We start from the raw sequence: 25,148 nt of genomic DNA on the forward strand, positions 1-25,148 counted from the left end.
CTGTTAAAATTGCTTGGCAGCTTCATAAGACAACGTGAAAGCTACCCAGAATTACCTAGAAGGCATGAGCTAGACTCAGTCCATTTGACAAAAGTAGGAACTTTGAACTTTATTAATGCTTCCAGGTTTGAATGGAAGTGTCTCAGAGCTTTGTTGTAATTCACAGAGTATGGGCAGGATAGGAAAATAAAAGGATCTGATACCTGACCAGAAAACACCACTACTTAGGTTAGTTTAAGCACACAGACCTGCATGTGTTTGCAAGTGTAGAAGACAGTTTACAGATCTCATACTCTGGGAAGCACAGTAAGTTGAGGCTGAACTCAAACTATCCAAAAGAGACCTCTCTACCTATTCCTCCAGGATGGAAATGTTAGCTACAAGCAGCAAGGCAGCAGGCCAAACCTGTATTCTCACAGTTCTCCTCATCACTGTTGTCAGAGCAGTCATCTTCCCCATCACAGCGCCAGGAGAGACGGACACAGCGCCCTGATTTACAGCGGAACTGGTCAGCTGTGCACATAGATGTAGCTGAGGGACCGAAAAAAAAAGAAAATTAGGTGAGCAACAAGGATCAAAAGAGACCTGTTTCAAAGGTAACACTCCCACATATTCTCTTGCATCCGCAGAAACAGAATGCTCCCACCAGTCCCCAGCACTCACTGCAGTTCCTCTCATCTGACTGGTCATCGCAGTCTGAGTCTCCATCACACCTCCAGCCAGCATTAATGCACAAGCCACTGTTGCACATGAACTCCCCAGAGCGACATGGCTGGTGAGATGCTGTCGGAAGGTTAAATAAATAAATAAATATACAGCAAACTCAGACCTATGGAACATCCCAGAAATCTCTCAATGCCACATTTATGCTCCGCTATAGTGGAACTTGGTCCTGAACAGATCCCTCCTGGAAACTGCCTTAATTCTTGCATGCAGAAATGTGCTGACTACACAGTGACCCCCATGACTACTCTCACTGTCTTGAGTTAAAAAATTAATAATCAAAGAATCAGCTTATGTGTGACAAATTAGATAGCTGTCTCTCCAGCCAATGCAAAATCCATTTAGGGTTGCAGGTCAGAAGCTTGGACCAGTATACCGCCCTGCACTAACTTACAGCAGTCAGATTCATCAGACCAGTCCCCACAGTCATCGTCGCCATCACAGTGGTAGATGTCCAAGATGCAACGTCCATACGCACACTGGAACTCCTCCAAGCTGCAGGTGGCAGCTGGAACATCTGATGCTAATGAGGGAATCAAACAAAAAATGCCTAAGGTAAAAGGGCACAAGCCAGTTTAAATAAACCTTTCTCCATCTAATAATACACTAGCAAATATTCAATGGAAAATTGTTGGAAATTACTAGCCATCGCTGCATATCTTTGCACGACCTGTATTGCTAAGAAGAACTCGAATGCTGTTTGTGCTTCACTGAGGGGCAGTTTAAAGCTATATACAAATGAAACTGTGCGGTCAACTCACTTTAAAAAAAACACCAAAGGGGTTGATGAGAAAGCAACAAAAAGGATCCAAGAGTGTCACCTTCCCTCTTATGCTCAAGATACTATCTATGTCTTAGTGCCCTCTATAAAGGTTTGCAATGTTTATTAAACCTTTGAAAGCCAGATATAAAAACAAAGCTACCTTTTGGGGTAGCTCTATATTAAGGACTGAGGCACATCAGAACACAAGGTTAAAATATAGCATGATTCCTTTAAAATTTTAACACAAATAAACACTTGAAGACCAAAGGAAGCAAGCAGTGAGGTGCCCGCTTCTGCACCTGACCTTTGAATTTTCCCCCCTCCCTTTCCTCTCAAGCCATTGCCAAAACAAACTGTGCCTTATCAGTTAGGAGCACTGGCAGACAGATGACCCTAGGCAGAGCCCAACAAACTTGCAGTCAAGGATTTGCCCACTGTTCTCTGTTCAGCAGTACACTATGTGGGAAGTGATGAAAAATCTAAGTCCCACACAACAGAATCTGACACCTCTTCTCATACTGTCCGGAGAATGAACTGCATGTTTCAGGCACATGAGTCTTTCAGCTGAGGAGGTCAGAAAACAAATACACCAAGCAAAAGGGAAAACAAAGGCTGGCAATCAGGGACCTGAACTACGCCTGCCTATCCAACCTCAAGTAGTGGCAGAGCCTGCAGGCACGCAGTAAGAGCTCCAGTTCAGCCAGTATCCAGTGGCGAGTTACTAGTGTGTGTTAACCTGTGCCTCACCAAAGGAACCTGAAAGTAGTGTTTGGGCCTCCCTGAGGAGAAAACGAAGTTGATGACTTAAATTCTCATGTAGCACGATTCAATTATACATCCCACCCCGCAAAAAAAAAAAAAAAAAAAAAAAAAAAAAAAAAAAGCTTAGTTCCACATTGTCTTAGATGAACAGTGAACAGGACTGGATACAAGAAAAAGTTGACAGCCACACTGAGAAAGATAAGAGAAAGGGAGGCAGCCAAAGTGAGCTTCTTAGTGAAGTTCCCTACCTAAAATGCCTTAGAAAAAACTGCCAGCCACAATTTGAGAAGCATTTCAACTCAGAGGAGTAGGGGCATGAATTCAGGTTGCCCTTCCACCTCCATAGGAGGCAAGGTTGAAACATCTTTCCTCACTTCCCCAGCGCCTATTCATGGCCTGCATGGAGCAACAGGCAAGGGAATGAGAAAGGAGAGAGGGGTAAAGGCGAGGGAAAGAGGCTGGCTTCCTCTTAGAGCCTTTTCCCAGCTTAGAAATGTTTGCAGCCCCTGGCTTGCTGCCAACTCTCATTATCTGGAGAGATAAAAGACAACTCCCCCATGCATCCACTCCCCTGCCCTTCAGGAGCTGGCGGCCCTGATCCCCCCCTCCTAGAGCTTTTTGAAGTTTCTTGCTATCTAGAACAAATTCTGCAAAATGCCTTTGAAAGCAGGGTGGGGGAAGGGACCGCTGAAACTTCCACAGACACTAAATGCACTCAGAGACATGGCAGAGAGCAGTGGGGGTTAGGAAGGGACATAATAGACTCCTGTTCCACTTGCCACAAGCCCATGATGGTGGAGGAGAAAACTGCTCTGGGTTCTCACACCCGCACCTTCCCCCATCTCCATCAGTCAAATCAGCTTCCAACTAATTCATCCTATCAGCCCTTATCTGACAAGGTCCTGAGTAAAGCATCTGAGTGAAGAGGGGTTGGGCAGGCAGGCAGCCCTTTCAGCATGCCAGCTGGGAACATGCAGTCCCTTAGGATGCTGTCAGCGGGCAAAGTCCCCCAAGAAGTTTCAGGCAGGAATCAGACAAGAGAATAAAGGAGAGAGCAGTTTTCTCCCCTTTTTCCCTGCCCTCCAGCTCCTACAGTTTTATACAGAGCTCTGTTCACTAAAGCATAAGCCCCCTGCTTTGAGTCAAGATCATATAGCCATGAGAAGCAACAGAGAAGCAGCCAGGAACAGACTAAGTATTTCTGTGAGGTAACACAACAGGCATACCATCCTCCTCTCATGCCCTCTGGGGTAGACAACGGAAGGCAGCATAGCTGCCAGTACAGGCAGGACTAACTCGTTTCTGATCTCTGCTGCAGAAAACGTGCCAAACCCCAAGACAGGAGCAGGTCCAAAAGGCTATTTCCTGTGGTTACAAAGCAAGGAGAGCACTTACGGCAATTCTCTTCATCAGAACCATCCTTGCAGTCAGTGTCACCATCACAGAACCAGTGCTCAGCTATACAGCTGCCATCACTGCAACGAAACTCCTTCTCCGAGCACTTTCTCATGTCTGCAAAGATAGTAATACAAACAAAGCCTTGTCTTTTCTCAGAGTACCCAGGAAACAACCACACAATGCTCCTGAAGCTCCTAGGGCACTGACAAACAAGACCTCTCATTAAACCATACATTTCCATGTCATGCCGTGCCAGGACAAAACCATCAGTGCTCATTTAGCAGACACAGAGCACAGGATTTGAAAGGAATCCATGGGACTTCACAATTGCATGTCAAGGAATAACAAGCCTCAAGTGATTTTTGCCTGGCAAATAAGCCACACAACCTGAGATCCCAGCCAGCCATGGGAACACAATATCCCACAAGCCCAGCCCAGATAAGCCAGCTGCGAGCCCTTGCCACACTAAGAGGACCCTAAAACTGCACAGGTGGGAGTCTGTGCGATGCCTTTTCAAGCCCCAGCGGGGCAGGCAGCCATCACTGTCATTCATGGTATTGGCAGGGCCACTACTCACCACATTGCTCATCGCTGTTGTCTCCACAGTCGTTATCTCCATCACAGTGCCATAGGCTGCGGATGCAATATCCATTCTGACATGAGAACTCATCTTCCTCACACTCCCGTGGAGCTGCAGGGACACGACAGAGAATAAGGTGAAGACAAGGCAATAAGATTAACCTTAGCAAACACCAAACCTGTGGCATGTCACAGATCAAGCAACCTCCTCCTCCACGGATACCACTATACTGGAGAGTTAATTTCCCTTATCTTAACAACATCAGGATGGCCACTGCGATATTCCCTGAGTCTCTCTCTTCCACTCCAACCGCAAGTTGCTAGCACAGTGGGCTCTAAAACCTGAGAACATGGGTTGGAGGAAGGACCTGGAACAGAATAATGGAGCCACCCACCCTGCGCTGGCATTCTTGCATAGCTCCAAGCCTGGTTCAAGTGAACCCCACAAAAAAAAGAGGCAACACAGGCCTCTTTTTTAAAGCAATTAATATGGTCTATCATTACCTAACAAATACTTTGTCAGAATTGTACCTCCACCTTTTTTTCCCACAATACCAAAGCTACCTTCAAAGGAAAGGAAATGTTCATTGAAAAGGGAGAGAGAAAATTTCAGCTTCCTCTTCCAAACTCTCCAGTACTTGCAGCCTCATTCCACTCTTTGCCAGTCTTCTACAAAAGCTTGTCTGCAGGCCAGTGAGGAAAGAAAAAGGGACTGCAAAATTAGCACCTGAAGACCTTAATCCAACCGAAACCCTCCTATGGTTAAGTGCTAGTCTGGACAACTCCCTAGGAGTCTCTTATCCTCAGAACCATGCCTTTTTCCTTTCATTAGTCTCCAAAACTTTTGATCACACCCTTCTCTACTGTTGTCTTAAATATGAGGGCATTCCAACCTTTTCTGAAAAACAGAAGACCGAATAGACCCAGACCTACATACCTTTTCTTTTATGAAAAGCTTTGAAAAGAGACTGGAAAACCAACCTTAGTCCTCTCATCCAGAGCATCACAAGGATGTCAAATCCCCAGACCCTGCTTCCCAGTCCTCTGCCCAGAAGGCAAAGATCAGGGCAATGCTGATCAAAAAGTGAATTCATTAGCACGCAAGCATTGCATAAATGGCTAAAATGACATGGAATATTTTACAGCCAAGAGATTTATTTTTCTGGTTCCTCCATCAGAGCCACTTTGGAGCACTGTGCACACAACTTCTGGAGAATTCAAGGACTGCAGAGTGATGCTTATTGACCAGCTGCAATCATCTCAAACGGGCAGCACAAAATTTTGCTCCTAACTGCAGCGTGATGCCAGCCCTAGCAACCAGCACAGTTTTGCAGTTTCAGAGAATCTGAAGCTCAAGGGCTATGCAATGTGCTGGCTCCCTGGCACATGCTGCCAAGTACAGACTGGATGATCTGTTGTGAAGAAAGAAAGTTGCATGCCTGACCACCTTTTGCTAACAGAAGCCTACCACAAGTAAACCTGGTCCTCAACACGAAGTGCAAAGAGGGGGCTGAGCTGCAAGGGCTCAGGCAAAATTCACTCAATTTTAGTAAGCTGTAGCAGCACAACAGCAGTGCTCACAGCTAGCAGCCTGCCATGGCAGCTCTTCTGAAGATGGCAACCTCATACGGCAGCAGTCAGTCAGCTTTCAGGGTAACTGGTCTCTGTGTGGGGAGCATAACTACAGCACCTTTCTCTCTTCAGGAAGCTCAGTTTAAAGGGAGAGGATGCTGGGGACAACCCAGCACAGCAGAAAAGTCAGACAGTGGAACCTGAGGCCACAGGAAGTCAGCCAGACAGGCAGTTCAGTTGGATTTGGCAGGGGTTAGGCGTTTCCACGAACAGGGGAGGACATGAAGCGCTCAGCTCGGGGAAGTGCTTCATGGGACATTAACTAGCAAAGCTGCAGGGCATAAGCTGTTCTCCAGCTGGACAGAGAAGCACCCCCTCCCCCAGGACACACATCTGAACAGCAAGCCAGGTGCCAATGCGGGGGGGCTACAGACATCAGGTACACATCTCTGTCAGAGGCAGGATATAGCTTATTGCAAGCCAAAGGTCTGCCTCAGTGGATAAACTCTTAAAATCCTGTAACAGTGGGCTAACGTTCCCCACCCATGGCAGGCAGGCACAGCACCACCCCCTCCCCTCCGAGAGGTGACTTACGGCAGTCCTGTTCATCAGAGTCATCCTCGCAGTCGTTGTCTCCATCGCAGACCCATGACCGGCGGATGCACTTCCCGTTGTCGCAGTGGAAGTCCAAGGGGGAGCAAGTGGGCAGCACTGCAAGAGCAAAGAAACACCTCAGTATGGAGCTACAGCCGGCTTCCTTCCTGAAAAAGAAGTTCCTTCCCTCCTGATGGGAGAAGGCTACACCTCTTAGAAACAAAAGACATGAAATTTCAAGTCACAAGGAAGAGATGTGCCTCCGAGGGGGGGGGCAGGATAGGTCTGCAGCTTGTCAGCCTTTCCTCCCCAGAGGAGCGCTGACCTTTCCACAATAGAGTAGCCATCACAATTCCCCACTGAGTTCCTTTTTTCTCTTTCATCCCTAAGCCTGCTATCATCCCATAATGGCACTCGTTTCATAACAAGAAAAATTACAACATCAACGTTTTCCTGCATGCTTCCCAGTGCAGTCCATCCCGTTTCAATTACACAGTGAGTTCTTTAGGATAAAAACCATCAGAAACAATGGTTTGGGGAACAGGGTTTTGCAAGGCACATGCCACAACAAAAAACACATGAAAAGTGTGTTTCAGCCTGGGGACTCTGCCAGCTTTTTTTTGTCTGAAGAATCTGTGAGAAGCTTAGAGGCGGGAACCCATTGCTGAGGATAAATTCACTGTGCCTCAGGTACGGGCAATAGGGTTCAAACCTAAAGGTCTCCAGAAGGGATGGAGGGAGAGGGTGTATGGGACACTCGTCTACACGGAACTCTGCTGGCAACCGAGCGGAACAACAAATCCACAGCATTCAAGGAGGCCCAGAGCCACAAAGCTGGAATTCAAGGGGGAGCATCAGATCTGTCCTGCCCCCACAGATGAGAGAAACCCTCAACCCGGGGAGGCTCATGCTTTTAAGTGCTGCCAGCTGTGGTGGGGAAGGGGCTGCACAAGACACCGCTCCTGACAGGTGTGTTCTCCAAAGAGCAACGTTAGCTCAGCGACGTGAAGGGGAGCGGGCCGCAGAGGCTAGTGCCTGAAACCCTTTCATCCCAGCCCAGCTTGCCGACAGCATCTCCCGTCTGTCAGCAGGGGGGTCAGCCCTCCTCTGCTCTGCCTCTACTTCTTCCCCTGCCAACGCTGCCCCGGGGGTGGGGGTGCAAAGGGGGGCGGGAGGCTTAAAAGAAGGTGAAGACAGCAGCCACGCACACAAGGAGGAGGATTTAATAAGGGAACAAATAGCCACATTTTCGGCTTTCCCAGCTTCCTCAGCCCTCCATCTCCACATAGGCCAGGACTGCTGCCAGCGCCCTGTGGAACAGTATGGATTACACTGCACGGAGTCGTCCACAGCTCTTTATAGAACGTCCTCCAACATTTCATACCGAGTGCCTGGCCTAAAAGCCTCCCACCCCTAAGAATACACTACTGCAGTTAAATTCAGACTGGCTGTAAGAGATGTCTTTTGGTAACCACAGACGTGGATCACCTTAGCCACTCCCATACCAAGGCAGGCAAAGGCATCTCTGTACTTGACAGGACATCACTGCTGAACACCACGCTTGGTGACAAAATACAGAATGTGGCACCAGCCCTCAGGAAAAGGTTCTTCCCATCACATCTAGGATGTCTCGGTGTAGGTATTCGTCCAGATCACACTCAGCCACTTCCAGGCCTCAGAGCGGTACGAAGGAGAGGGAGGCATACAGATCTGTATCGTCACCCTCACAGCTTGACAGCACCCTGGTCGTCCCGTGGCTGACCCACTCCCTTACGCGGTGCTTTCTCTGAGCAGCCCTGTGCTGCTGCATCAAAGCGAAGGAGGAGAGCCTCCTTCTTCCCCTGGGCAGATAGAAAGGAGAAAGAAATCCAAACTCTGCTTCCAAACGCAGCCAAGACAGATATTTGGATTCAGAGAGTCAGCCCCACAGATCAGCCCTCTCTCCCCCAAGTGCAGCTCCCATACATACTTCACATGCTGAGCAAACCTTCCCTGGCCTCAGCTGCAGTTTCGGGACTAAGACCATCCCCCCAGCATATGCTTTTCTGTCTGCTCTGCCCAGTCCCAGCGTGACTAATCACCAAAGGACTGCACAGGAGCCGCCTGGAAGGGAATTTGCATGCTGACTCTCCAGGGGAGAATTCTTCAGGCTCCCAGAGGGTTAGGCCATTAGCACTGGTTCAGAGCTGATACCATTATCCCATTGAACTGCTGCATCCCTTCATGAGGTAACAACACAAAATGAAATTCCACCCCTACAGGGAGCAGTTCAGCCAATTTCATACTCTCCCTTAAATATAAAAATTGAGCTTCAACCACAGGGGAGGGGGAGCAGGAGCAGGGGAAAGAGAGCAAAACACAAACTGCCACATACAAAGGAGGACCTAATTCCCACCCTAGCAGACAGCAAGTATGTGCCAGCCCAGACAACACCAGGGGGGAGATAAATCCCCTTCTACAGGAGCTCTCCTTTAAAGGAGGAAGGAAAATGGAAAGAAAAAAAAAAGAAAAAACACTTAAGACAAAAAAAATAATGAATGAAGGCTGATGTTTCATAAAGCTTAGGAACCACCAATGGGATCGGGCCAGGGATCTGTGTAAATTCGTAACCTGAATCTAATAATGTTCAGAAACAGATGCTTCAAAGGCAAACGCAGGAGATTCCAGGAGCAGCTTTCACGCAGGGGCTGTCTCTCCCTAACCCTTCTTCCCAGCCCTGCTCCTCCCAGCCCACGATCCCTTCTCCCCTTTAAAAAGCAAACTGTCCTCACTGAAACATTCCTGCATGTCCTCCTGTGAGTTCTACACACGTCAGCTTCAGCTCCACTGTACAGCCCTTTGTTCTGGGGCTATTATTGTTCAGCCCTTCTGTTAGTCATTTATTTCTTCATATTTTGAGTTGTTTTCCTATGGAGTTAAAGCTGAGGGCATATCATTAGCCCAGAGTTAATGCGTAGTGCTGTTGTAAGTATATTCAAAAAAATGGTTTGAAAATTCAAAAGTTAAGAGTAAATTTAAAAGTTACGGTGTCACACTTAGGAAAACACAGTGCAGGATATTCAAACAACCTCCACTATATTTTCTTCTGCCATCGTGGAATAGCTATACAATTTGCTAAGTGATTTTACTGCTTTAACTAACTTTAAAAGCCATGCCTCCATCTTCTCCCTCCCTTAATTAGAAGAATACATGGCTACACACGTGAAACATCAAGGATTCCTTCCATTGCCAGAGAGGGAGAAAAACTGGATTATCAAGCTGGATTAGCAGTCAGAAGCCTGGAAACAGAACACCTATATTTTCTTCCCAGCTTTGATAGCAATTATTACATGACTCTGGGACAGCTCTAGCACTTCAGCCCCACTTCTGGCGGTGGTAAAGTTAGCGACATTTATTACTTCCTAAGATAGCTGCAAGGCCGTCATAGGCACTGCTTCCACTGATGAGAAAATGTTAGATTGCACTAACATGGTTTTACCACTACTCAGAGCAGGATTAGGTACTGCAACAGTAAACACAACTAAGCCTCAACCCCCCCCTTCCCTATTCAATTCTCTCCACATCTGAGCAAAGCGGCAGTATTCTTCTTGAAAGAAATAAGCAAAGGCGAGTCCTGGGATGGAGCTGAAGACAGACAAATGCCCACAAAGATAGGAACTAACCTGCTTCCCCAAGCAGAGGGAACAAGCACAAGGAAAGGGAGCCGTCAGGAAGAGCTAAGCGGGCCAGCGACAGCCTAAGAGAGCACATCTGTCAACTTGCAGTGAGCACCACAAAAAGGCCTTTGAACTTCCAACCATTTCCCTGAGCTCATCCCTCTGCACCGTCACACTGGACATCATCCAAAGTTTCAGCAAAGCTAGGTCTATCGTAGGCCTGCTATTCCTCCCCCTCTCCCAACTCCTATTACACAGGGTGCTCTTTTATGGCCAAGCCGAAGGGGAGGGGGAAGAGCAGGGGGAAAGGGACGTTTATAAGGTGAAACGCAGCCTCAATCACGTCCCACTGGCCTTTGAACACTTTATCCCTGTTGCCTGCAGTGCCCAGGTTGCTTTGTGCCCAAGGACACTAAGTGACTGGTGCTCAGATCAGGATCACAGCAGGCTGAACAATACGGTTTGATTAGACAAACTCTCAGTCATAAGAAGAATGAGGAGTTAGCTTAAATATTAATTACAAAAAGTTCATCCTACCAGTAGCCTGCCCCCAAGCTGTACTCGCATAGCTACATATCTGTATGCACACAGACCTGGCTGCTGAGCTCTGCATCAAGCGGACCGTAGGTCCAGAAATGTCCATTAGCCTGCTCTTGGGAAAAAAAAAGGAGACACTACATTTCACCAACCATTTTTTGGAAAGACTAGTTCCAGAATAACAGAAAACATTTTCAACAGCGCTGCCAAACTGTATTTAAGCACTTTGCTGGTCAAAAATACAAAAGAGAAGAAAAAAGGGTATCAACACCCAATCTTCCACAACCCTTCAATCAAAAGGGCTATGCCTGAGGGGCACTGCATTAATTGTGATGCCCTTTGATGCCTTTTAAAGGAAAAGCACATTTACCAAGCCCAATAAAATAATGAAGCATGAAGTAAACTTTACTCACAAGAAATACCAGATATGGAAGTGGTGTCTTTTCAACAGAAACCATAAACTGAGTTTAGCCAAACCAGAGGTTTAGAAGTAAAGCTTCACCTAAGCTCTTGCATCTGAGCTTCAGACTGGTGATTATGGAGAAGGCAGAGGAAAGACTATTCTTCTAAAAAAAGTTTCCATCAGTTTCAGTAAAAGGCCTGGGATATTTTTATCCTCACATCATCACAAAATACATTTGTGTGGGACTGGTAGGTGTAGTAGCTATGCTGTTTCTGGCAACAAAGAAACATCTACTGTACTTGAATGTGTTGTAGCTCAACAGGAATTACCTGAAGTTCCCAAATGAGACGGAAACAGAATGCTACTTTCAGTAAGCTTTAACGTAAAAGAAGTAAATTATTTTTCAGGCTCTTTAAACCAAGTAGCGTTGTACAACAGCACATGCAGCTAGGCAAGCATGTCTGCGTCCCAAGGAGCTACACATTTACAAGCTGAGGAGGTACAATACAGATGCTAAATTCAGAGCAAAAATGGCTCTGTTGGGGGATGGTTAGGACGGGATTTGGCGTATCTTATGAGAAACAGAACTATTTATCAATCCTCAGGCCAAGTTTACTCAGTTGTCCTTTCACCCTTGCCACAGGAAGTAAGACTCATTCACACCACACTGGACTTCAAAGTACTTGTAGAAGGGCAGAATGAAAACCATTCCTCTTCTCGCACGCAGCTTTCGTTAGGGACAGTCCAAAGCAGTCTCTGTTGGCACAAGACAGGAAGGCAGCTGAGCTACTCTGGGCATGTATAGCAAAGGCTTCCAAGCCAGACACTGTCAGCAAGCCAGAGAGCTGACACCAACGAAAGAAAGTCTATGAAGCTGGCATGACAGCTGGTAGGTTGCTTATTACTATTATTACTACAGGACTATGGCTTGTAAACATGATCTGGAGCAGGAAACAAACATGTCACGGAATAATTGGCTCCCGTCACAGCAGGGCTTCAGATTTGCAAGAAAAACAGTTCCCGTCATAGCCAGGTAAGCAGAGGCAGGACTCTCCCAAGAACTACAGGAAAACACCTACAAGAACCAGGCAGTCTGAGGACAGCAATCCAAGCTGAAAATATTTATAGGAAAGTCAGTCAGGCTGGGATGTGTCAAAAAGATAATGGTTGAGGAAAAACCTACTGGAACTGATTCTAAAAATGTCAGTTCGTTGGACGGTTTGCAACAGAACACACACACAAAAAAAGAAAAGAACACTGAGAATTTATCTCAGAACTAAAACATCTCACTCAAAAGGAAGAAACTGTCTCTGCCCATGTTTTCCATAGGCGCAGCTCTCTCACTGCTGAGTATCTTGCTTTCTTACACACGGTTTGTTTCAAGTTACTTGTCACGGTTAAAACATTCAGCTTTCACAAACACAAGTTACAAATGGTATTCTTACTGCAGCCGTCTTCATCACTGTGGTCCCCACAGTCGTTGTCTCCATCACACTGCCACTGAGCAGGGATGCACGTACATTCACCGAAAGCGCTGACAGCACATGTAAAGTGATTACGTCCACAGGAGCATTCAGTGCTACTCGATACACCTGCAAAGGAACAGAAGGAAAAAGATATTTTGAAGATGTGCCTCTATTTTATAGTACACGCATTAAATATAAACTGACATTACAATTGTTCTCCACGTACACACTGCGTGCACGAACATACACTCTCCTACAAAGAAAAACATTCATCCCTCTCACACTGTTGAAATAGGAGATCGAGCACTATCCACAGTTTCCTGGAATGGAGCTATTTGAAGACAACAGCAAATAGCAACCTGCCAAAAAGAGATTTAGGAATCAGTTAGCTGGAAAATAACTCAGCACTAGTCACAATCAAATTCAAGGAATCCCAGGCATCGGAACACCCTTTTTTTTTTTTTATTTTATAGACTCAGTCTTCTACAGCACAGCACTGATGCTGCTCCACTTAGCACTTAGTTCTGACAACACAACAGAAGGAATATCAAAGACTCTACTTCAGAGGGTTATCAGGGATCTTCTCCAGACTCTGAACTTTCTAGATGCCAACCTTTTACATGTCACAGCTTTAGAGATTTCAGTAAAATAAAGAAGACATTCTTTCTTATTTATTAATTAACCTGCGACAGAGATTAACCTGTGACATTGCCGTGTGCATAACTGACATTCATGAAAGCAAGAGAAGAGGATTTTCAGCTCTACAAACTGACCAAAAGAAAATGCAGTCCAAATATCAAGCTATAATCCGATAAGAACTTTTTTTTCAGCCTTAATGTTAGCTTAAGGAGTTCCACTTTCCCAGCTACAGAACAATGCTCTGCTCAACTCTGACTCTCACCCATTTGCAAATACAACTGTTTAAGATGTTATCCCACACATTCCGTGAATAAGTCTCTGCCTTGAGAGAACAGGCTACAGTCCACCTCTCAAAGGGGAAGAAGTCATACCTGAACTTCTGTCTGAAGTTATCTAGATGATCAATATAATCAATATCACTGTTAAATAAATGATTATTCTATCAATCAACAACCACCTCAGGCTAATCTGTGACTGGATTTTTTTGGTGTTTCCTTTTTGCTGCAATTCAAACAAATTTAAAGCTTTAAGCATAAGAAATAAATCATAAGGAAAGAAGTACAGGGGGATACCTGCCACAAGTGGTATCCCCAGATATGACTCCCCAACCTATCTAGTTGCAGACTTATTGATCTCAGTTGTTACTGTTAGTATATCCGACTGTAGCAAACAAACCACAAAATCCTATGGAGAGAAAAAAAAGCCTCATAATTTCATGTTCTAATTGTTAAAAGCACTATCTGCAAAATTTTACGCAACTCTTCTGCAAGCTTTCTCAACAGCAGAACTCCCTCCAGTGAAGATATCCTCTTACACAAGTTAAACTAAGACTTAAGTTTCGAGGGGATGAACTTCTTCCTAGAGGAATACCATGATAAATTTCTTCTGCAACAAAACTGGCTGAGTTTAGTGCCAGCCCCTGCTGCTTGCCCCCACTGCTATACTGCCTGTTGCAAGGCCGCGCTACAAACTACTTCCCAAGCACATCCATGAGCTACTGAATTGGGCCAATGAAATCGGCTGCCATGTCTTCCCTTTCATAGGCTGCCATGGGTGCAGTAAGCTTTTTATTATTTCCCGTCTCTGCTACAAATTATCTTTAAAAGGCTTAGTAGAAAAAGCACATCTAAGGCATTACTGTAGATGCTAGGGAAAGCAGTGAATATGTGGTGTAAAGAGAGACAGAAGGAGGAAGAGTATAAGGTGAACAAGGAACAGAAAGAAGGACACAGAAATGATAGGGGACAGAGCAGTCACGGATGCTCAATGAGCTTACCAGGTATGGCCAAAGCAAAGCCTGGCTCAAAAAGACAGCGAGTGAGTGATACAGATTTCAAAAGACAAGTTTAACCCTAATGTGAGTCAGAAGGCAAAAAACTCAGCACAGACATCCTTAAGGAAAAGTAACACATCATCAACACAATACATTTGACTATTACAAATAATCACAACGAAATTCAGAAGAACCAACAAGCCTCCCCAAAGGTCAAGCAGAAGTTCCTTCAAACTGACAGCACAGGAAATTCAGGACAAATCACCTTCTGCTGGAGCCTACCAAGAGTCAAAGGCAGAACCAGCTGCATATTGTAATTAAAGTAGCTGCTGTTTAAATTACAGTAACCCGAAGCACTTATTCTAACTGCTTTTAGCTCCAATATCCCTTCCTGTTGGAGTACACCAAGAGGATGATCATTATCCTCATTACCCTTAAAAACATACATAAAAGTACCAGCAACTTGCTCTATATTGCCAAGACCCCACCATGTCATGACCTAGGGTAGCTTCAGCAACAGGAAAGGATCAAACATTGAGACAAACAGCTCTTAAACTTGAGGAAAATATTCAATAATTTATTTCTAGGTAAACACAAGTGAGAGAAGTTGGGGAAAAAAAAAGTAAAAGTGAGAGTTATTTTAGCTGCTGGATAGCAGCATGGAGGAACACCTCTGCAATTGCAGAGGGAAGAATTAGTGCAGCAGTCTCAAACTGCTGGGAAATCTGCATACTACAACTTAACCAGCTGAATTGTTCAACGCGCTTATCTTCAAAAGTTACTGCAACCAATATCAGGTTATATAAATATACACGTTTTAACCTGTTCCTCCCACCTCACTAAAGTTGCTACGTTCAGCCACCTCTGGCTTGTGTTTTTATCAGGCTTCAGAAACCGCTGGGAGTTGAAGGGTATGTTATAACCCAAGTACAACGCTCTGCTCCTGTATATGCACAAGCCTGTACCCATGGCACTATTATGTAAATTTAGACTAGTGAAGCACAGTATGTTATGACCTTTCTGAGTCTAATGCTTTGCAATTTGTGATCTTGAAGTTAACTAACCTTCTAGTCTTTATGACATGCTTTATAAATCAGGATTTACCTTCATCTTACACTTGGACTTCACTGTTCAGAGAGCACAACTATTGCTCACCTTGAAAGATGACCATTTTTAATGCAGTAACTTATTTCAACCTGTAAATAGCATCAGAAGAACCAATTCCGGATGACTAGCATTTATCCAATACAAAGAAGAGACTGAATGAAGCCTGGGATAAGCTGCAGATAACAGGAATTTTCTCAATTATTTCAATGTGGACAGTATTTCACCCTTGGTGTCCCATGATTATTTCCCAGTGCTCAAAGCCCCAGTGACAGCACCCTCTGCAACCAGAGAGGGCCAGGAAGAAGAAAGATGAGAAGTGCGTTTTCTTCCATCACCTCAAAGACAAGCGGAAGAAGAGCATTTGGTGTGAGAAGCCTCAACACAAGACTTATTCTTTAACCTTGAGCTCTTACTAAAGATGGGGAGTGTGAGATTGAAGACTAACCAAACGCATTAGGGTGGAACATAAACCTCCAGTGTCACGTTTCAAGGCCGGTCCGTCAGGGGTCCAGGAACACAACGGAAGTCAGCGCCTGCCCTTCAGGCAACTGGACCAGCAATCAAAGCAGAAATATCTTCTTACACTTCTGCACATTATTCCAGAGCAAGAACAAGGGGCGCCTCTGGGGCTTAGCCGTGACAAGCAATTTTCCTAAAACTTTTCATCACACTGGAGGCTTGGACATTTTAACAACCCTCTGTACTCCAAAATCATTTTGCTTATGCAAGAGGCAAAAAATGACATATTTTAACACTGAAATATATGTAAAACAATATATAGAAGCTATGCAGAGACACTGCCAGGTTCTGAGCTAACATCACTCAACTCTCCTGGCCTGTCTTGGCCAGTCCTACAAAGGTTCGTTTTGCTGATGAGGTCACTCGCAATGCTCAGAGCTATTACATAACAGCCCTGTATTTGCAACAGAGTCCCTGAAACTACAAAGGAAACTTAAGCAGACAGAATAATTATCAAACTGAACTCTGTACCCCTTGTTGTTAGCAACAGCAAGTTTTTAGGGGAGACTGAAAACACTTTTTCTTTTAAATCCTGATGGCATGCCAGGAGGAGAAAAGCTTCTCCTATTTTCAGGGAAAATAGTGACAGATAGCAGCTCTTACCCCTAGTTTGCAGGGATTCCACCTTCCACAGGCTGTTGCTTAAACATTCTTCCTCTTCAGGGTCCATCACTTCTGTCAGGCCCTTGCAGCATTCTAGCAAATAGCAGGATTTTCTCACATATTATGAAGTTACCTCAAATGGATGAGGGCCAAGAATACTGCACAAACAACTGCCAAAGATCCTGGCATCTACAGGCAATACCCTGCTGCCTTTCCACATGTTCTTTCTTTCCAGGTACCAAGAAACGACTATGCAAGAGACTCTTCCTCTCCATGCCACCCTATTAGTTGCATCTTTTCCCCTTCATCCTAACACAGAAATTCTTACTGCTATTTTTAAAAGTAGTAGTATTAGATTCACAGCCATCAGTTTGCTTGTACCATCCTGTAATTCCACGTGTACACATAACACAGTAGCACAGCTAATCATGGCTAAGTATCAATTTATTTCTTCTATACTGCAAGGTAAAAACAACACCAGCACGTTTAGAAAACCCTAAAAAAAAGTACTAAAATATTTGGCACGACCTACGGTTGCAGGCTGTTCAGTTCAGAAACAGAGGCCTTTGAAAAGAACATTCATTGTTTTGGTCCAGGACCGAGCAACACACAGCCCTGGGTTCCTTCCCTTCCAGGGACAGACTCCGCATTTCATCGCCTCCAGAAAACCTTCAGGGGAAGACAGATATTTCTGAGCCATCTCACTACCACAGGAGATGCAACCAAAACAAAAAGATGACAATGCCAGCTTTTACTATTTTAATCCTACCATCTAAGTCCCTGGCAGAGGATAGCAGATATAATTGGATATTGAAAAGTTGCGAGAATACAGCACAAATATTTGGCAGTGACATACAGGAAAAATCTAGGGCTGTATAACAGAACTGGAGTATGAACAATGGAATTAAATGGAAAATGAGAGCAAAAAAGAAATCCTAACAGTGACAGGCACAAGGCTGTGAATATTCTCCCCCAGAAGAAGTATGGAAGGATATAGCAAAAAGCATTTCTGGAGGGAAGAAAAAATAGCAGAATATTTTGCCCTGGCTTTGGTAAGTGCACTTCTAATTTCTGTTTCAGGAACCCATGAGCATCTAATTGTTTATTTGGGGTTAAAATCAGTGAATTCTGTAGCACAGCTTTTAATAGCCTCTAGCACTTTGTTTACCTGCTGTTGTAAGGCCTGTGTTGGATACCATTTCTCTTCCTCCTCTTCCAGGCCAAGCTTGCTTTTGTATTCCTATCACATGTATTCCTTGATGAGGAAAGACCTTGGACATTTCAGACAGCCTTGTACACAGTTCAGTTGATACATATTCGTCATCCAGCACTTTGTTGTTTCCATAGCAAAGTAGCTCAGCTTTCTTTTCTTGCCTATCTTGAAGGAAAATGAAAATTTTGGATTCCTCTCTCTTACCCAAATAGCAGTTTCCACTGAAGGAAAGTACAGTTAATCCACCTTTAGAAGAGGGATTTGCTGACCATTGTTTAAGCCCAGAGCTCTGCTGGCAGACAGAGCAAAAGCAACATTACAGCACAGCCTGATGTCAGAAGGGGTAACCTCGCACTGATAAAAGCCAACAGGGTTTTTTTCTTTTATTACTCCCACCGTGGAAGTACCTGAAGCAGCTCTTACTAGGTACCCACAGGGTGTCCAAGTATCTGATGCCTGCCTAAAGTAAAATTAACCTCACGTGTCACTGGGATGAGCAACCCAAAAGATTCCAAAGCTTTAAACAAAACTATTTTTTTGTTTGAGAGAAAAATGTTATAGTGGCAAGATTTCATTAAAAAACAAACAAAAACATGGGACGGAGAATGTCAGAGATGTTACAGATTCTTTTGATGAAGAGATTTTTATTTTATTTTAACAGGGTATTGTGCATACTTTAACAGTTTCCAAGCGAGGATGAAAGTCTTCCAGGCTTAGAGGGAAAAGAAGGGATACCTCAGCCTGAACTAGTGGTTCTCAAACAAACGTGGCTGAACGAAGTTCTTTGGAGAGGCATATTGTTAACTACAACCACCCTTCAGTTCTCACATTCAATTGCACACCTATGCCAAGTAGACCTGAAAAACGTTACAGTGGATATGACAACGGGGAATAACAAGCACAAGAGAAATTCCAGGGGATGTCTGCTAATTAGCATTTAAAGGAAATAAGGAAAGCATAAAAAGTGCAAAATTCGTTAGTGTTTGGTGCTATGGGTGTACGTGTGAGGCAGAGGGAGACAGGAACAGAGGCTGTATTTCGGAAATACTACATGGGTCAGGAGATACGAGGCCTTTAAAAACATGTTTAACTCCCTGAGGCCCAATTCTGATTCCACGGAAGTAAAGATTACCAACCCCACTGAAAACCTCATCCTGCACTGGGATAGGAAAGCATTAACAGAAACAGCTATCGACAGGAAAATATTGAAGAAAGAGTTGGACATAAAAAGACTCAAGGATCAAGGAGCAATGGTTACAGCTTGTTCTCCCAAGCCCTTTAACTCATAAATGAACACCTCGTAATAAACAACATGACTAGAACCAAGGTCTCTAGATACTTGTCCTAGATCTATTTCTATCTTGTACAACATTCTACAGATTGCTTCTCCCTCTCTACAAATAGGGATCCTAATACCACCTCAGCACAGCGTGCTAAAGCTTGCTGTGTTCTCCTAAATATCCAGAGACTGAGCAGAAAGGACAGTATTATTGCCATGAAATCCTGCTCACAAAAACTAATTCAAATTGGCTTGGCTACAAGCACACACAGACCAAAAAATCAGCTGAAGGACCATAAACAAAAGATAATGAGAAATGGCAGCAAGTCAAACTGCAGGGGGTGGAGATGGCTAGTAGGTACCATAGGGATCAGCATTCGATCCAGTCCCATTAAATAACTTCATTAACGATATGGAAGAGAGAACAAGAATCATGCTAAAGCAGCTTGCAAGTGATACCAAAATAGGAAACACTCCTCTACAAATACCACAGAGGACAGAGAAATAATACAGATGAGACCTTAGAAGATTAGAATTATGAGCAGGAAATTAAGATTCAACCTTTCAAAAAAAATTAAGGAAAAAAAAGGCAGCTAATGCATCTGGTGGAAAGTAATTTGAAACAGATACTCAACTGAAAAAAAAAAAGAAACTGAAAAGAAAAATCTGGGATGCAGCAATGCCTGCAGAAATCAAGGAGCAATAATAAAAGACAAGCTAGCCATGGATTTATGTCATGACGCAATATGGCAGCCAAAAAAGTATTTTTAGGCTAAACACGCAGAAGTGTCAAACCATGGAGGAAGAAATTTTCTCTCTGTGCAGAACTAGGTTAAAACACTCAGTTCCACACATCCCAACATCAGGTTAATATAGGAAAACTAAACAAGATACTCTAACTGCAGCAACAAAATGTATAGTAAATGCATTATAGCACACTACTCTCTTAGGATGCCTGGTAGAGGATTCAAAAACACAAGTTTTGTTCTGTGGCTCCAGAGGCCTGCCAAGTGGTGTGCTCATCTAAGCAACCAGGCACACTGTCAGCCTTGTATCAGCCCACTTCAGGTGTCAAAGTCCAATGAAAATCCAAATAGACATCTTTTAGAAAGGGCTTTCAGCATTTCAAAAGGTCACAATTCAACGTGAGTTTTCCCGTTACCTTTACAAGAGTGTTCTGAAACATTACACACTGGGAACATCCATTCTCACCTTCACAGATTCTTGGTAAAACGAAGACTACAGAAAGTCGTGAGCTCCAGTATACCATCTCTGACATTCTGCTTCTCACCTCCAAGGCCCTTACAGGAAGAGGTTCAGCCTCCCAAATCTTTTTATCCAATGAATTTGTTGTTTTCACTGTGGACAACTTCATTTGTCTTACACACAAACTCAGACTCCAAGGAATATTATGCTTCCCACCTTGTGAAGTTTCCTTCCTGTCATTATTAAAAGCATCCCTTCAGCCTTGACATTTCATTGTCTGTAGATTTGCCCTCTTAAACATAGAGCATTTCATCCATCTTATGTCACGAAGTGTAGAGTGATGTTTGAAAGACACCATCAGAAGACACGTTTTGCTTGGTTTAGCCTGGAGTGGCATTTCCTTGCACAGCTGCAAGCTGCTGTGCAACTGCGTGTCCACAGAGAACTGCAATGAAGAATCCAAGGGACAGGTCTGAAGTGCTCAGCCACACCACGAAGTTACTTGTCGTGCAGGACCACTTCACTCAAGCACATTAAACAGAAATCACTCAGAAATGGACAGCATACTAAAAGGTTGCTGCTGCATAAGACAGAGCAGAAATATAATCATCTGCTCTAGAAAAATGCGGCAATTTTTAGCTGGAACACCCATGGCCTGCAAGGCAGGAACTACAAAATTCAAACCCTTTCAAAACGTAAACACTAGACAAACACTTTAAAATACTACCTTAAACCTACATCACGCTTTGCAGGAATTAGTCACCTCAGCAAGATGAGACAAATAACTTTCCATTTCTTTCGCCATTTTTTTTTAAAACCACACACTAATAACCTCTATCCTTTCCTGTCCCATTATGGATGTGAACAATTTACTACTCTTTTATCATGAATCATCCAGCACAGTAGACACTCAAAGTTAGGAAATAATGGCAGAGCAACAGAAATGTTACCAGGAGACCTTCAAGATACCAGACAACTGTTAAGTGGCAGCTAGGGAAGCAATCTGCTGTTTTAAGAAACAGATAACCCACAGGAAGAAGGGTACATCTGATGCATTTCAACTACTCTACTTCCACTAGCATGTTAGTTCTTGAGTATGAAGTTGAGCGAGCAGTCGCAAATCCTTCTATTGTATCGAAGTTTATGGAGATGAACTATAGACATTGATTAGGACTAGTGAAGCACTGGAGTTTGTTTCCCCAGCTACAGGAGAGAAAACATCACTATTTTAGCTTTATAAGCTTTCCTTTAGAGAAATCCCTCTGTCTATGAGGTAGTGGAGAAGTTAATCTTTCTCTTCTGCAACTAACAAACTGAGCTTTGGCTCACATCTCTGGTAGGAAGTTCTCCATCCATTATGAGGGAATTTCTAGATGGTCTTCTTATGGTATATCCTCCTAAAAGCAAGCTTACAATAAAAAGCTAAGGATAAACACACAAAAACTGCTGTGCTTGCCACAGGGAAGCACACAATTCTTAACAGAAGGAAGCAGGACAAACACCACCCCTCAAGTTATTGAAATGTGGCCTATACTATGCAACATTCATGACCCTAATGATAGGTTTATTCCCCAAAGCTTTAATTAGCCAAGACAAAGAAGTTTCCTCAGAGGCATAGTCTGGGTAAGATGGGTCCACCAGATGTTACGAAAGACACGACTTCTCCATCTTCTAACCTCAACACCACCGCCTCTCGACTTTCAAGGTTACATCCTGCACATCCTGTATATCAAACATCCTGTACCTGAAGCAGCAACTCACCGCTTTAACCAAATGCTAGCACTTACAGCCTTCAGAAGGAAGTTTTGGAAGACAGGTTCTCTGCAAGACCCTGGAAATAACCCCCTGCCTGCTCTTACTGCTACAGACCCTGTTTTGCAAACAGGTTGCTTCAATCGTTACTGTCCCTAAGGCATACTGCAGATCTACTGAAGTTAGCTTCGAAAGAGTTGACTTAGTTGACTAGGGTTTGGGTAGCAGTCAGGTCACAAATGCACAGAGCCCAATCCACCTGCTAAAGTAGTCAAGTAAATACTAGAAGCAATTATCCTACAGTGAGCTTTACATTACCTCAGCTGCAGAAGCACCTGAGTTTTTCTACAGTCACAGCAAATATATACTCTGTCACATCCTGGAAGTGACTTGGAAGAATCAGAAGTTCAGAGTTATTTCACAAATTCTGAAGCTTTCCAATCCTTCCCCTTCTCTGAATGGAAATGAAAGCAAGCAGACTACAACACCTAATGAAAAACAGCTCGGCATCTGTCACTTGTAACAGTAATATGAGAAAAAAACAACTTGAATTTGTATCCACGCATTCCTCCCTCTTCTACTTCACTTCCCTTAGTTTAAGTAACCCAAATATTAACTTTCAGGGCAAACAAACTTCCAGTACAGTTCCAACGTTCACTCTGTTTCTGCTCCCATTCCTGTCATGTCCTCTTCCAAGCTCTAAGCATCCTTGGGATTTCCTAAATCCCTTGCTTAGCAGCTGAGACGGAGCTGTCATCTCACTGTGCATAATCTAATTCAACCTGATTTGAGTTAAAAAAAAGAAAAGTTTTTAGTTTCGTAGGAGGACAGCTATGTCTACTGTCTATAAACTGCACCTGTTTAACTGCAGCTTCCCAAGAAGCTGAGCTGTCTCATGGATGTGGGGGGAAGTGGGCTAAGAAAATAGAGTGGTCAAAAGAGGACAGCTAAGAGTAGAAAAGCACTGCTGCCATCCTTGCTTGAAAAGTAGCACTCGGAGGCTTCACAGAGCCAAGAAAGCTGAAAGTGACACTTCTGGATCTGAGTTGCAAGGATTAAAAGTCTGGTAAACATACTTAGGAAAGTTCAGAGCACAAAAGATTATGCACAGCCACCTCCTTGCCACAGATCCTCTAAGAAATTGGCTCCTTTCTCTTCAGATTCAGAAGCTTCTTGAGCTTTTAGCTTTCTCTCCTGCACCATTTTTAATCTTCATCAATTAGTGCATCAGTGCTTGTCCAATCCAGTGCTCTCGATTTACAAAGCATCCAAAACCTTGCTCACAATACATTCAGATGCCATTGCTGAACTGGCCTTCACGGTTTCCTCCTGCACCAGCTCTCTAAAGTACACTAAATGAGTTTGTTTCACAGGAAATTATCAGTCAGCCTCTTTCATCCGTATGATTCTCCAGGCACTGGACTAGCTGTAAGGATGTTCTGTCCTTCAGAGCACATGCCCAGCTTTTCTCCAGAGCTAGAAGCCAGGACGTTCCTTTGTTTGTTTAACCTATTCAAGGCAAAAGCCAAGTTCTCCTGTCCCGATCAGGATACGTCAACACGGACATTCATACATCTCTTTTCAGGAAATAAAACGTAAGCATTATAATGTCCTCCTTTTCAAGGAGCCTAATATTCTGCAGTTGTCCAGGCACGTAGGGTGAGGAGATGACAGCAGTTCCCCCCACCATCACCACCCCCAAAGCCCATTTTGGCCTTGGCAGGCTGCAGTCAGCTTCTTCTCATCGTGATGGCATAATACAGGAAAGGCCAGGTTCCTGGACAAGACAGAGACTGTTCTCCTACAGGGTCCTTTTAAGAAGTTTATTTTGGTCTCCTTTAAAGAGGCCATCATGTTAGTGGTGCAGCATCTGAGCTCTGGAGCTTTCCAGCTCTCTGCCACACAAGAAACTGGGAAGCCAACCACAATAGCTCAGCTTAGCAGAGGAGTTCTCCAGGGAAGGGGTAGGATACACAGGGTGGTTTTGTGGCAATAAGGAGGCACAACCTCATTTTTGCAATCCCACAGGCAGGAGGACTTCAAAAGCACAAACCACAAGATAAACGGAGCTATCTTGGGAAAAAGAGAGTTGTTCTGTACTGCTTTAAAAAAAATAAAATAAAACAAAATAAAAATATAAAAAAATAATCCCACACATGATATTATGTTGCCCTCAAAGGATGAGCAGCGAAGGGGCAATTATTAGCTGGCCAGACTGAGCTGGAAGAACAGGGTTGGGCCTGGCAAAGAGAGGTACCACACGACCACAAAGACATCACAGCAACCGTACTGCCTACCAGAGAACTGGATTCACTTAAAAGGAAAAGGAAAAAAAGGAAAAAAAAAAGTAACGTTTTTTGAGTACACACACATACACACACACGTGCACTCTTGCACTCAAAGGCACAAGTTTAACACAAGTATGTTTTATGGGCTCAGATGGGACAAGTTCTTTCCAACAGATGTGCCAAGAGGAAAAGCAAGAACTTCGGAGCTGGGGTTACTGCAGGGCAGCTATGCTGTACATCGGCCCCATTCAGCCCACCCGCATTCGCTCGCTTTCTAGGCAGCTCACGAAGCACCGTCCTGCACCTCCCACAGCGCCTGGCCTTGAGGCTCCTTTGCATGACTTACAAAGTGGTCACAAAGCTCTTCCTCTGCTTCAGCTGTGGGTCTCAGGTGCTGCCTGCACAAAGCCATGAGCTCCGCAGTTCATTCATATTCCCATGGCGGAAAAACTAACCTCAATAGTGAAAAAGGACCAGAGGATCCCTTACAGCCAATTTCATATTGTTGACGTTGGGTTTCACCTCCACCTTCCACAAAATAATAGCAACGGCACTGAGGCAGGCAGAGGAAGATGCAGAGTAAGCAACATGGCCTAATTATGGAAGCTCATCTTTCTCCACTACTGGAGAGCCTTTCTCCATTAACGAACGATTTCGGCACCCCTTGAAGCTGGGAAGTATTACCTTCAAGTCAAAAACAGAGAGGGGAAGCCCAGCAGCACAGATCTGTGAGCACTTGCGTGCCTAAGTAATTTAAAAACAGCGGAAAATTAGACATTTACCTATCATTACACATCTGGCCCAGAAGATTTAGAC

General features: G+C 44.2%; 1 protein-coding gene across 6 annotated transcripts in view; it reads right to left on the minus strand.

Moving 5' to 3' along the window:
• LRP4 (LDL receptor related protein 4) overlaps positions 1-25,148 on the minus strand; it is an 89,655-nt gene that overhangs the window by 25,093 nt on the left and 39,414 nt on the right. For all 6 annotated transcript variants that reach the window (XM_080594638.1, XM_080594639.1, XM_080594636.1 and 3 more), the window contains 7 exons: positions 12,433-12,579; positions 6,392-6,508; positions 4,224-4,337; positions 3,644-3,760; positions 1,118-1,246; positions 664-783; positions 406-531 (listed from right to left, as the gene is read on the minus strand). In XM_080594638.1, coding sequence (XP_080450764.1) covers positions 406-531; positions 664-783; positions 1,118-1,246; positions 3,644-3,760; positions 4,224-4,337; positions 6,392-6,508; positions 12,433-12,579 — 870 coding nt within the window. The remainder of the gene's footprint in view (positions 1-405; positions 532-663; positions 784-1,117; positions 1,247-3,643; positions 3,761-4,223; positions 4,338-6,391; positions 6,509-12,432; positions 12,580-25,148) is intronic.

This window comes from Anser brachyrhynchus, assembly GCF_964034855.1.
Source record: "Anser brachyrhynchus genome assembly, chromosome: 5".
Taxonomy (NCBI): domain Eukaryota; kingdom Metazoa; phylum Chordata; class Aves; order Anseriformes; family Anatidae; genus Anser; species Anser brachyrhynchus.